Source organism: Anguilla rostrata, chromosome 15 (genome assembly GCF_018555375.3).
Source record: "Anguilla rostrata isolate EN2019 chromosome 15, ASM1855537v3, whole genome shotgun sequence".
NCBI classification, from domain to species: Eukaryota; Metazoa; Chordata; class Actinopteri; order Anguilliformes; family Anguillidae; genus Anguilla; species Anguilla rostrata.
This window is the reverse complement of record NC_057947.1, coordinates 609,861-622,809: the sequence shown is the minus strand read 5'-3', so window position 1 is coordinate 622,809 and position 12,949 is coordinate 609,861. Positions and strand designations below refer to the sequence as shown.

The 12,949-nt window shown below is 45.9% G+C and overlaps 1 protein-coding gene across 1 annotated transcript in view; it reads left to right on the top strand.

The window, feature by feature from the left end:
• The first annotated feature begins 392 nt into the window (after window positions 1–392).
• cwc22 (CWC22 spliceosome associated protein homolog) overlaps window positions 393–12,949 on the top strand; it is a 34,513-nt gene continuing 21,956 nt past the window's right edge. The window contains exons 1-9 of the mRNA XM_064309811.1: window positions 393–744; window positions 3,890–4,082; window positions 4,810–4,976; window positions 5,593–5,648; window positions 6,289–6,432; window positions 7,187–7,432; window positions 9,805–9,933; window positions 10,863–11,031; window positions 12,661–12,714. Of these exons, the coding sequence (XP_064165881.1) occupies window positions 598–744; window positions 3,890–4,082; window positions 4,810–4,976; window positions 5,593–5,648; window positions 6,289–6,432; window positions 7,187–7,432; window positions 9,805–9,933; window positions 10,863–11,031; window positions 12,661–12,714 (1,305 nt within the window). The 5' untranslated portion in view covers window positions 393–597. The remainder of the gene's footprint in view (window positions 745–3,889; window positions 4,083–4,809; window positions 4,977–5,592; window positions 5,649–6,288; window positions 6,433–7,186; window positions 7,433–9,804; window positions 9,934–10,862; window positions 11,032–12,660; window positions 12,715–12,949) is intronic.

Here is a 12,949-nt window from a genome sequence, read left to right as displayed (position 1 = left end):
CAAACTTCAGGAGCTTGACTGACTGATGACTGGAGGTGCTGCTGTTTGTGTACAGGGAGAAGAGTAGAGTGCTGATGGTCCGGGAGTCAGGGACGTGTGTTTCCCCAGCTTCACGTGCTGCTTCCTGTCAGACAGACATTAATAATATCAAAATTACAATATGATCAAAATAGTAATGGCAGTGGATTCTTGTAATCGTAGGTCAAGATTTAATGCTGGGCTTATTCTGATACATCGGTTCCGTGCAGGCAACGCTCAGTTCAACCCTCAGTATGGATGAGTCAATCACAATCTCCTACACGTTCATTCGCCGGTGTGCACGTTAAAAGCAGTTGCGCGCAGTGTGACGTACAACCATTCAGACCAAATTGGAACGAAATAAATATTTTATCTTCTTCTGTGGGACTCAGAAACAAATAGGTGCCTGGAGAGTAATTAGTTTGATGTCAAGAAATTTTAGAGCTTAAAAGTACTGTCCAAAATAATTTAATTTGGCCTGGGTAAATTCCTAGTTTTAAATGGACTTCAATGGGGAAATTTTCGTTTTGGCACCAGCGGCTGATTAAACTGCAATACCTCGAGTAACCACTGGAGTGTATGAGCTTCACGGAGAATAGCAATCCCTGGTCCCCAGGTCTGGGGCACTCCGACCGTCACGGCATCCGTAGAGCAACAGGAAAAATGGCGGCGCAATCCAACGATGCTGAAGTTGAAAATCTGATTAACTCTGCTTCAAAAGAGGAGGTAAAAATTAAACATTTGATTAAACTGAGTTTCTGAATTACACCTTTAACATTGCAAACTATATACTCAACAAGTAAGATTGTATATGCAGTATTAGTATTCATATTGTATATGGTCATTACTGAAAGCTTTAATTGTCCCATGTGTTTATGGGCCTTCTTCCCTCAGAGCGAAGTAAGGCCTCGGTTACTACTTTTACACGGCGATCTACTGAAGATGCTGCTGCAACGGCGTATTTATTCGTTGCGTGTCCGTAAATATATTGCAGACAGTTACATGATTAACTATACTACTAACTGCTAAACTAGGTAGATTACGTTAAGTCGTATTATAGCTTTGACCCGTTTATAAAGTTGTATGTCTTAGCTAGCCAGGTCTAGCTGCATTACTCTTTCAGCGCTGCATGTCAACCAGCCTTAGTTGGCTAATAGTTAGCTAGTTAGATCAGTTGGAACGAGCCCATCGACGTATTTATATATACCTTACTGCCATAAATCTAACGCTATTTGGAGAAGTACACAACTGTGACTACCATAGTCTTACTTCCCATCTTTCTCGAGTTTAGCCGCTGTAGCCAGGCAGATGTAGTTAACTACAACAAGCAAGTTGGGTCTGTGTTATGTTAGCGAGTGACGCTATTTAACACGAAAACAGCAGTTAATAACAAGATTTCCCAGTATTTATTTGTTGCATTGTTGACGCTGAAGATAACGTTAGCTCGCTCTTGGTCGTTGTGGGTTATCAGTCTGTACATGGTAGCTAGCTAATGATGCTGTACCATGCAAACGCTATTACTGCGTTTATAACTGCAATAACTGGTAGTTGACAATATTGACGCTGAAACAATAACTTAAGTTTTTATCACTATTTTTGCCAAATAGTGAGTGATTGCGATTGAGTTTGGTTTGGCTTTTCTGTAGGTAGTGAGCGCGACACACGGTTACGCTGTTGATGTGCCTTTATGCGTGCGACATGTCTTCTCTCGCCAACAGGGTAACGTTAGAATGAGCAAATCGACCTGCGGTAAAAAGAAAAGAAAAAAAAAAAAAAACTACATGCAAGAAAAATGTCTAAATAATTGAATGTGCACCGAAATGAATTAGTAGACAAAAATGTGTGTTTCTGCATCCATTTAATTATTTTTTAAAAATTATTCATTTCTGTATATATTTATTTACCGATTTATATTTTTTGTCCTTATGATAACACGGGGGCTGTCAATCAAAGTATCTCCTTTAGCTCTTGAAAATTTAGTATATTATTCCGAGTGTGTTCTAGCGGGAATTGGATTCTTGGTGACCAAGAAAAACAACAACAACAAAAAAAAAACATCATGTCCCCATCTCTATAAATGTAGCCTAACAGCTGTTAGAGTTATGCTGTCTTTGACTGAGTTACGATATCAGACGTGCTTTTTTCTGTTGTATGTTTCTTAAGAGAAAATGAGAGGGTTGATACCCATGGAGGTCATGGGGACACATGGGGTCAGATTAGGGACTCTAGATGGTGTCAAAAACCATATGCATGTAGTGTCCTTTTGGGGAGACCTTTGACATTTTAAATGGTGTATAATACTTACAAAGAACTACATTTTACGCATCAGTGAATTTGACTTTAAGTTCAGCGGTTTATGGGAAATATGCTCAGCTAATTTGCTTTCTGTGTTGACATGAAGATGCTCCAAGTGAAAAAGAAACAGCCACCCGGTATTGATAATAAGCACATATTAGATTGGTCTGTATCATAGGCTATTTGCCTTGTAAAAGCTTGCTTGGTTGTTGACAAACAAAAGCAGCTTTCTTAATCGTTTTTGATGTTCCCATAACTTAATTCATGGTAAGGCTGCATTCACACCAGATCAGGCAATCCGGCACTTTCCCGCAGGGTTGTGCGGAAGTGTGGGCGTGTCACAACATGGCCCATTTGTGTGACGTCGTGTTGTGAACTTTAACCCCCCGACCATTTCCTGTCCGCTAACTCAAACAAATGTACACAAACTGAAGGAAGCTTCTTGCTATCGTTATTTTGCAGCGTAGACTGCAAGCCAGATGCAGACGTTGAAGCTGGGTACATGAAATAAACCAAGCGAGGACACAACTGGGAGAGTATCATCGTTTGGTCCATGAACTCCATAGTGCTAGGTACAATAAACTAGCATGCAAGAACTGCTAAATAGCTAATCTTTTTTATCCAGCTTAATTCCAACGTTCAGAATTGATATCTAGCTAGTAACTATTGTTTCGGTACTTGTCCCATTACCCGGTACTGTCAAATCACGAACATAAAATCAAATCTTAGGAAATGAATCACATCAGTAATTCATCTGACAGTTGCTCGGTAAACAGCGGACTGGTACGTGGTAATTTGAACAACTTACGTGATTGGCCACCACAGCATGACTCAGGTTGCGTTACGGCAAAAGTTGATTCTGGTTCTACTTCCCGCAGGCCGCTGCGTGTTTTTCTGCACCCCTTGCGGTCCCCACTCCCGCAGCCTAAATGCACTACCCCCATTCAAATGAATGTAAAGACTGCTGTTTTTGCCGCATTGCCTGATCTGGTGTGAATCCAGCCTGAGTTACAAAGTTGCCTGTGCCTCAATGTTTACCTACTGTCTTTTTCACGAATAAAGCCCCTTGTTTCATAATCTGAGAATTTGGCTGGTCTCACATTGGAACCATGTTTCCTTGATGTATGTGCAGAAGTAAACCTGTAAACACACATTACACAGCTTTTACTGGTACAGTTATTCCCCACCTCTATTACAATGGGTATGAATGCAACACCGGATTGCGTGTACTTTGGTTTTAATTGTATCCGACTCCATTAAGTTATAACATAGCAATAACATAACAAGAACAGGCCATTCAGCCCAACAATGCTCACATTTTCATGAGAAAATTGTACCTGGTGCTCTGATTACCTACAGACCAGCAGTGTGTAAGTTGTTCAGTGTGTTGTGCAGTGCGTGAGTTGTGCAGCGGCAGCAGTGTGTGAGTTGTACAGTGTGTTGTGCAGTGCGTGAGTTGTGCAGGGGCAGCGGTGTGTGAGTTTTACATTGAGTTGTGCAGATTTGGCAGTGTTTGAGCATGCTGTCTCATGCAGTCAGTGGTTTGAATGCAGCGACTGTGTTCTGTGTCTTCCAGCCTCCTGCTTCTGTGGCCATGGAGCAGCTCCAGAGGAGCCGGAGCCGGAGTCGCGATGGGAGTCGGAGTCAGAGCCGGGATCATAGCCGGAGTCAGAGTCTGGATCGGAGCAGGAGCCGGAGCCGAAGCAGAGGCCGGAGCCGGAGTCCCTCGGCACAAGGAGACGGTGACAGAATGAGCTGCAGTAAGATTGGTGAGCCGTGGTTTGAGGCGCAAAGCTCTAAATGAACTCTCTCCTCCAGCTGGGGATTGGTTCGTAGTCGGTCGCCTTACAAACTGCACCACACAGTCTGGCTTTAAGTTAATTTTTGATCATAAATGGATGTGTCCACCACTGATATAGGGAAAATGACATATGACAATATATTAGTATAGTCATTCATTGAATAGGGGTTTAGTGGCAGTGAGTGCATGAGGGTTATGGGAGTTGAATAGGGGATGAGTGGCAGTGAGCGGAGGTGGGTTGTGGGAGTTTAATAGGGGTTGAGTGGCAGTGAGTGCTGGAGGGTTATGGGAGTTGAATAGGGGATGAGTGGCAGTGAGCGCAGGAGGGTTATGGGAGTTCAATAGGGGATGAGTGGCAGTGAGTGCAAGAGGGTTATGGGAGTTGAATAGGGGTTGTGTGGCAGTGAGCAGAGGTGGGTTATGGGAGTTGAGTAGGGGTTGTGTGGCAGTGAGCAGAGGTGGGTTCTGGGAGTTGAATATGGGTTGAGTGGCAGTGCATCTGCTTCTTTTTGCTGTACTTTATCAGTCTGCCTTCATGAGTCACACCAGCACACACAGCGCTGCTGCTTTTCAGGCGAAAACGCCTCATAAAAAATTGTCTCTCTTATCACTAAATATGCCTCTGCACCCATATTCAGTCTGTGTTACAGCGACTGTCCAGAGGTTTCAGTGCCCTTTATCTGTCTGTCTGTCAGTTGCAGAAAGCGGGGTGGGCGGCCAGGCTAGCCCGGCAGACGTGGGGAGGAGTGGGAGCTCCAGAGGGGGGTCCGGGCCCAGCGACTCGGACAGCGATACCAGCGGAGATACCGACAGCGAGGAGGGCGAGGGCCGCAGGATGAAGAGCAGCGTGGCCCAGATCAGGGTGAGCAGTGGGGCCGCAATGAGTGTGTGCTGAGTGCTGGCAGTGCTGGGTGGTAGTCCTGAGTGTGTGCTGAGTGCTGGCAGTGCTGGGTGGTAGTCCTGAGTGTGTGCTGAGTGCTGGCAGTGCTGGGTGGTAGTCCTGAGTGTGTGCTGAGTGCTGGCAGTGCTGGGTTGTAGTCCTGAGTGTGTGCTGAATGCTGGCAGTGCTGGGTGGTAGTCCTGAGTGTGTGCTGAGTGCTGGCAGTGCTGGGTGGTAGTCCTGAGTGTGTGCTGAGTGCTGGCAGTGCTGGGTGGTAGTCCTGAGTGTGTGCTGAGTGCTGGCAGTGCTGGGTGGTAGTCCTGAGTGTGTGCTGAGTGCTGGCAGTGCTGGGTGGTAGTCCTGAGTGTGTGCTGAGTGCTGGCAGTGCTGGGTGGTAGTCCTGAGTGTGTGCTGAGTGCTGGCAGTGCTGGGTTGTAGTCCTGAGTGTGTGCTGAGTGCTGGCAGTGCTGGGTGGTAGTCCTGAGTGTGTGCTGAGTGCTGGCAGTGCTGGGTGGTAGTCCTGAGTGTGTGCTGAGTGCTGGCAGTGCTGGATGATAGGCTGGAGTTTGTGCTGACGGCGTTTCTGTGTCTTTTACAGCGTGGGTCTGATGACGGCAGCAGGAACCGACGTAGGAGCTCCTCTGCAGAGTATAGGTACCTGTGAGCCTTTCATCTCCCTGCTCTTCAACCCTTACACTCCTGCTTTCAGTATGTGTTCTTTGTTCCCCTGGATATTATAAATTAGTTAGAATTATGATGTTATTGAACTATACAGAACACCACACAGGTAAATCCATACAGAATACCTCACAGGTAAATCTATACAGAATACCCCACAGGTAAATCCATACAGAATACCCCACAGGTAAATCCATACAGAATACCCCACAGGTAAATCCATACAGAATACCCCACAGGTAAATCCATACAGAATACCCCACAGGTAAATCCATACAGAATACCCCACGGGTAAATCCATACAGAATACCCCACAGGTAAATCCATACAGAATACCGCACAGGTAAATCCATACAGAATACCGCACAGGTAAATCCATACAGAATACCTCACAGGTAAATCTATACAGAATACCCCACAGGTAAATCCATACAGAATACCCCACAGGTAAATCCATACAGAATACCTCACAGGTAAATCCATACAGAATACCCCACAGGTAAATCCATACAGAATACCTCACAGGTAAATCCATACAGAATACCCCAGAGGTCAAACGAGGTTATTGTTTGGTAAAAGTTCAGCATTGGTGAATGTAGTGATGGGTGTGTTCCAGACACAGAGAGCGGGGGCGGTCCAGGTCCAGGTCCAGGTCCAGGTCCCGGTCCCGGTCCCCTCACAGTCAGGACAGGGAGCGGTCTGAGGAGCGGGGGCGTCGTCACGGCAGAGGTTACTATGGCGCCGGGAGAAACCGTGACAGGTGAGAGGGATTGCATTCTGAGACTAAACGTGGGCCCGTCTTACACTCGGCCAGTGTGTCCCAGCCCAAGTATAGCAGCCCACTATGGTCCAACTCATAATTTACGTTACGGACAATCTGCCCTCCGTCTGCGTTTCTCACCTCAGCTTTATTTGGATGGGGTTATGGGGAGAGACGAGATCACAGTACAGAGAGTACCCTGGTGGGGGGGGGAAGGGAGCGAGCCCTGGGCCGCACAGGGCCGGGGGGGGGGGAGCTGGCCCGTCCTGGGGCCCCGTCCTGGAGCTTCATCCTGGAGCTCTGTCCTGGGGCCCCGTCCTGGAGCTCCGTCCTGGGGCTCAGTGCACCGCCCTGAATGGTGGCAGCACTCTCGGCCCTTTGGTCATTGACAAACGTTTAAAATGTGCGCTAAAAGTATGGCACCGTCCCCATCCTGCCTACCTCCCACTAGGGAACAATGAGCAAGTGTAATGTTCTAACAGCACCACAATGTGGTTCATGCCTGCTAGCACACTGTACTACTATTTCTAAACTGTTTGCACACACTTAATACACACTTATATAAATGGTTTGTGGGGAATGTTGGATCCATTTGCATCATTGAAACAGGAAAAATAAAAACCCCTATGAAGAAGTTGAAGAAGCCGCTGTAGACTGTAGGTGAATGGCTGAGCTAGATGTGCAGTTCTCCCCGTTGTGTAATTATTTTCTGCCCTGCTGTATTGGCTGTTCCCACCACGCTCTGTCTAATCAGGTCGAGGGGGCGGTACTCCAGCAGAGAGCGGTATCGGGAGCGCCGCTCCAGCTGGGACAGGGAGGCAGAGCCTCGGCGGCGGGGCCGCTCGGCCTCCCCCGCGCAGAGGGACGACCCCCCCGTGGAAGAGCCCCCCGTCAAGAAGAAGAAGGAGGAGCTGGACCCCATCCTGACCCGCACGGGTGGGGCCTACATCCCCCCCGCCAGACTGCGCATGATGCAGGCACAAATCACCGACAAGAGCAGGTCAGCCAAGATACTCCACTCCATTCCAACACTTACGAGACCACACTATCAAGCACCCTACAGTATAGCATGCCCGCTCTCAGGCAGAACATCTATACAACTTTAAAAAAGACAACCATTTCTGTAAATTAACTTGACTGTTTCCTTAAAACATCTCTAGTGACAAACATTAACAACCTGTTAACGTGCGAGACAGAAACTTTAATGATCACATAATGTTACATTGCCACGGTAGACATGAAACACGTCGCTGCATAATCCTAGCTTACCACTGACCACTTTCTGCGGAGCAAGTTACGCATCACAACTCGGAGTGCGCTTCTTTGTATAGAGGACAACCTTACTGCAGTGCCACTAGCCTTCTTTTCTACCCCGTGCAGTAACTATTTATTCATTCATTTATTTATTTATTTATTTATTATGATTTCTTTTTTGTTGATTTTCCGGAGTTTTCATTGGCCACAGTACAATGATGACATGCACCGAGAACAATTGCATTATCTTTAAAAAGTTATCTAGGGCACATGATGTCTTGTTGTAGACTTTTCGTTCACGTTTAAAGTTTTCACTTTGAAGCTAGCAACGCTATCAGCGGTTGTGCAAATGCACTACATGGCTAAAAGTGTGTAGACACCTGACATTTAAAATCTCATCCAAAATTACGGCCATTAATATGGAGCTGGTCCACCATTTGCTGTTATAATAACCTGCATTGCTGCAGGAATTTGCTTCCATGCAACCAGAATAGCATTAATGGGCAGAATGGGCACTAATTGGGCAATTAGGCCTGGCTCGCAGTCGTCTTTCCAGTTGATCCCAATGGTGCTGGATGGGGTTGAGGTCAGGGCTTTGTGCAGACCAGTCAAATTCTTCCACACCGTTCTTGACAAAACCATTTCTATATGGACCTCGGTGTGTGCCCAGGGGCATTGTCATGTTGAAACAGGAAAGGGCTTTCCCCAAACTGTTGGGGAAGCACAGAATCGTCTAGAATGTGATTGTATGCTGTAGCATTAAGATTTGCCTTCACTGGAACTAAGGAGCCTAGCCCAAAAAGGTAAACCTTTCTATAAATTTAGTATGAATTTATTTAATTAAATTTAATGTAGGCAGTTCTTACCAAATGGAGTTGGGAAGTGTGGCAAAAACTAATGTCAAACCCTGCATTTTTTTATTGGTAAGTAAATTTCCTTTTGAACACATTTGCATTATTCAAAGAGGTTTGACTGAGGTAACTGGAGCTGCGTTGCAATTTGGTTTTAGGAATGGAAAGAGATTTGGTTCGCCCCGAAAGAGATTCAGCTTGAGGCGTAGCACCCCTGCGGAATTGAGCTGAATATGAGAGGATGTCTTTAACGGAGGGGGAGTGGGTGTTTTAAAGGACGCCCTGCCTTATGCTCTCGGGAGTGTGTGAGAAGGACGTTCCCTGTCGGCATGCATTAATAGAGGTTAAATGCTCTGGGTGGCTCGGTGCTTTACATTACATTACATTTATTTAGCAGACGCTTTTATCCAAAGCGACGTACAAAAAGTGCATATTATGGTCATTGGACAACTACAAAACACAGGTTCAGTAAGTTACAATACTAATTTTGTACAACTACTTATAGCCAAGAACACAGTGGACAAACACCTGAGGTCCATACGATTAACATGAGCTCAGCTTCTCTGTCCTCATTTTATTACCCTACAGTGCGTTCATTTAGCTGGTGCTTTTACCCAGAGCAACTGAGCTAGACCTGGCTAACAAATGTGTCCAGACCAGCCAGGGTCAGCAACATCAGTAAAGCACTAAATGCAAGTTAACTTGTGCAGACAGGCTTGGAACTATGGGAGGTGGAGGGAAAGGGGAAATGAGTGCGCGCTTCATCTTTCAGGATGAACCTCAAAATGGGAACATTGCTGTCGTCACACTAAATTTTGTTCCTGCATGTATACGGATGGCTAATTTAGAAAAATACTAAGCTAATGACAGGTTTCTCTAATTGCTTGAATGCCAGTGTGTATTTTCTATTAAAAAGGAGTGGTTTTCCTCTCATCTAAGTTATCGGGAATGATTTGTCCAAATTGTATATGCGCTACCCTGTTACGCATATTGTAGTCTGGGTATTTGTGTTCCCGTCAGCAGCAAAAAACGTTTTTTTTTGGGTGAATTTTCCTCTGAGGTCTTACTTAGCCAAGCAGATATAGAGGTGGTGAAGCCCCTGCAGCAATGTGTCCTCGTGATTTAAAAACTCGTGCCTCATTGAAAGTGGTTACGTGTAGTCATTCCATTTCTCAGTTTACATTTTCATAAAAACCCTTATTTTCAAAAGACACATTGTGTCTGACGTTACGTTTTTTTTGGTCATGCTTCTTGTGGTTCTTTGCAGTCTGGCTTTCCAAAGAATGAGCTGGGAGGCACTGAAGAAGTCCATCAATGGTCTCATTAATAAAGTCAACGTGTCCAACATTGCCAACATCATCCACGAGCTTCTGCAAGAGAACATCGTGAGGGGCAGGTAGGTGCTAGCCCTGTTAGCTTCCCATTCTACAGAATCCTTACAGCGCTGGCCCTGTTAGCTTCAGGGTAAATCCCATTCTACAGAATCCTTACAGCGCTAGCCGTGTTAGCTTCAGGGTAAATCCCACTCTACAGAATCCTTACATTGCTAGCCCTGTTAGCTTCAGGGTAAATCTCAATCTACAGAATCCTTACATTGCTAGCCCTGTTAGCTTCAGGGTAAATCTCAATCTACAGAATCCTTACATTGCTAGCCCTGTTAGCTTCAGGGTAAATCTCACTCCATAGAATCCTTACATTGCTAGCCCTGTTAGCTTCAGGGTAAATCTCAATCTACAGAATCCTTACATTGCTAGCCCTGTTAGCTTCAGGGTAAATCCTATTCCAGAGAACATCCTTACAGCACTAGCCCTTCGGGGTGTCGTATTCTGCAACTCAAAACTGTTTCGGTCTCTGTCTGAACAGTGCACAGCTGGTGTGTTTTTGCCTTTTGATGAGTTGTTTTAAAAATAAAATGTTTTTACTGCTTAGCTTTTAGAGTGGTTTAGTGCAGTGCATTGTGATCCAGAGCAGTTTGTTCCGGGGTGCATGTGCATGTGTATCGTGTAATGGATTGTGATCCAGAGTGGCGTGTGCACGCTTGTGCACGTGTTGGGCAGTGCATCCATTGCTTTGCATGTATACACGTGAGATGATGTGTGTCCTGCAGTGTGGTTCATAGCACTGTGTGTGTATGTGTGTGAGAGAGCGTGTGTGCGCGTGCGCGTGCGCGTGCGCGTGCCTGTGCGTGTGCGTGTGCGTGTGTGTGTGTGAGCGTGTGTGAGCGTGTGCCCATGTATACGCTCCCTTGTGTGTGTGTGTGTGTGTGTTGTGCAGTATATTGTAGTTCAGAGCTGTGAGGGTGCAGTTTGTGTGTCTGTCCTGCAGGGGGCTCCTCTCTCGGTCGGTTCTCCAAGCTCAGAGTGCATCCCCCATTTTCACTCACGTCTATGCTGCTGTGGTGTCCATCATCAACTCCAAGTTCCCCCAGATCGGAGAGCTCATTCTGAGGAGACTCATCCTGAACTTCCGCAAGGGCTACAGGAGGAACGACAAGGTGAGGCAGAGCTAGCCGCTGCAGGGATTTCCACTGCAAAAGTCCACACTAACGTGCTCACTGCAAAATCCCCTCTAACCTGCTCACTGCAAAATCCACACTAACCTGCTCACTGCAAAATCCACACTAACCTGCTCACTGCAAAATCCACACTAACCTGTTCACTGCAAAATCCCCTCTAACTTGCTCACTGCAAAATCCACACTAACATGCTCACTGCAAAATCCACACTAACGTGCTCACTGTAAAATCCACACTAACGTGCTCACTGCAAAATCCACACTAACGTGCTCACTGTAAAATCCACACTAACCTGCTCACTGCAAAATCCACACTAACCTGCTCACTGCAAAATCCACACTAACGTGCTCACTGTAAAATCCACACTAACGTGCTCACTGTAAAATCCACACTAACGTGCTCCCTGCAAAATCCCCTCTAACCTTCTCACTGCAAAATCCACACTAACGTGCTCACGGCAAAATCCACACTAACCTGTTCACTGCAAAATCCCCACTAACCTGCTCACTGCAAAATCCACACTAACCTGCTCACTGCAAAATCCCCTCTAACCTGCTCACTGCAAAATCCACACTAACGTGCTCACTGCAAAATACACACTAACGTGCTCACTGCAGAATCCCCTCTAACCTGTTCACTGCAAATTCCACACTAATGTGCTCACTGTAAAATCCCCACTAACCTGCTCACTGCAAAATCCACACTAACATGTTCCCTGAAAAATCCCCTCTAACCTGCTCACTGCAAAATCCACACTAACATGCTCACTGTAAAATCCACACTAACCTGCTCACTGCAAAATCCACACTAACGTGCTCACTGCAAAATCCACACTAACCTGCTCACTGCAAAATCCCCACTAACGTGCTCACTGCAAAATCCCCACTAACGTGCTCACTGCAAAATCCCCACTAACGTGCTCACTGCAAAATCCACACTAACGTGCTCACTGTAAAATCCACACTAACGTGCTCACTGTAAAATCCACACTAACATGCTCACTGCAAAATCCCCACTAACTTGCTCACTGCAAAATCCCCTCTAACCTGTTCACTGCAAAATCCCCTCTAACCTGTTCACTGCAAAATCCACACTAACGTGCTCACTGCAAAATCCACACTAACATGCTCACTGCAGAATCCCCACTAACGCGTTCACTGCAAAATCCCCACTAACGCGCTCACTGCAAAATCCACACTAACCTGCTCCCGGTGAAATCCCCACTAATGTTAATGTGCTCACTGCAAAATCCACACTAACTTGCTCACTGGAAATTCATCACGGCATATTTCCACTGTAAAATGCTCACTGCAGATTCATCACGGCATAATTCCACTGTAAAATGCTCTCTGCAAATTCATCATGGCATATTTCCACTGCAACAAGTTCACTGCAAATTCGTTGCCAGAGTACTTGCTGCAATGTCACTGCAAAACTGCAATTTCTTCATCATTTACTGCTCTCTGTGGGTGGCAGTGTAGTATAATGGGTAAGGTGTTGGTCTTGTAACCCAGAGGTTCGATTCCAAGGTAGGACAATAGTACCGCAAACTCGTCAACAGGACAACCTGCAGTTGAATCTGAGACCCTTCTCCTTCTCCTTTTTCAGCAACAATGTCTGACAGCATCCAAGTTTGTGGCTCACCTCATTAATCAGAATGTGGTAAGTGTTTGCAGTCCCTCTGACCTACACGCATGAGGGGATGATTCACACGCGTGGCAGGTTTTGAGAAAAAATAAGTGCTTTTTCTTTGTGGGAAGAAAGGCATGCTAACAAGGAGAAACCTTAATGTGCAATTAGGCATTATAGTTACCCAGCATCTGTGCATCAACCGATGAGATTCTGACACGTATCAAATAACATTATAATGCAAATATTATATAATTAGGCATTATAG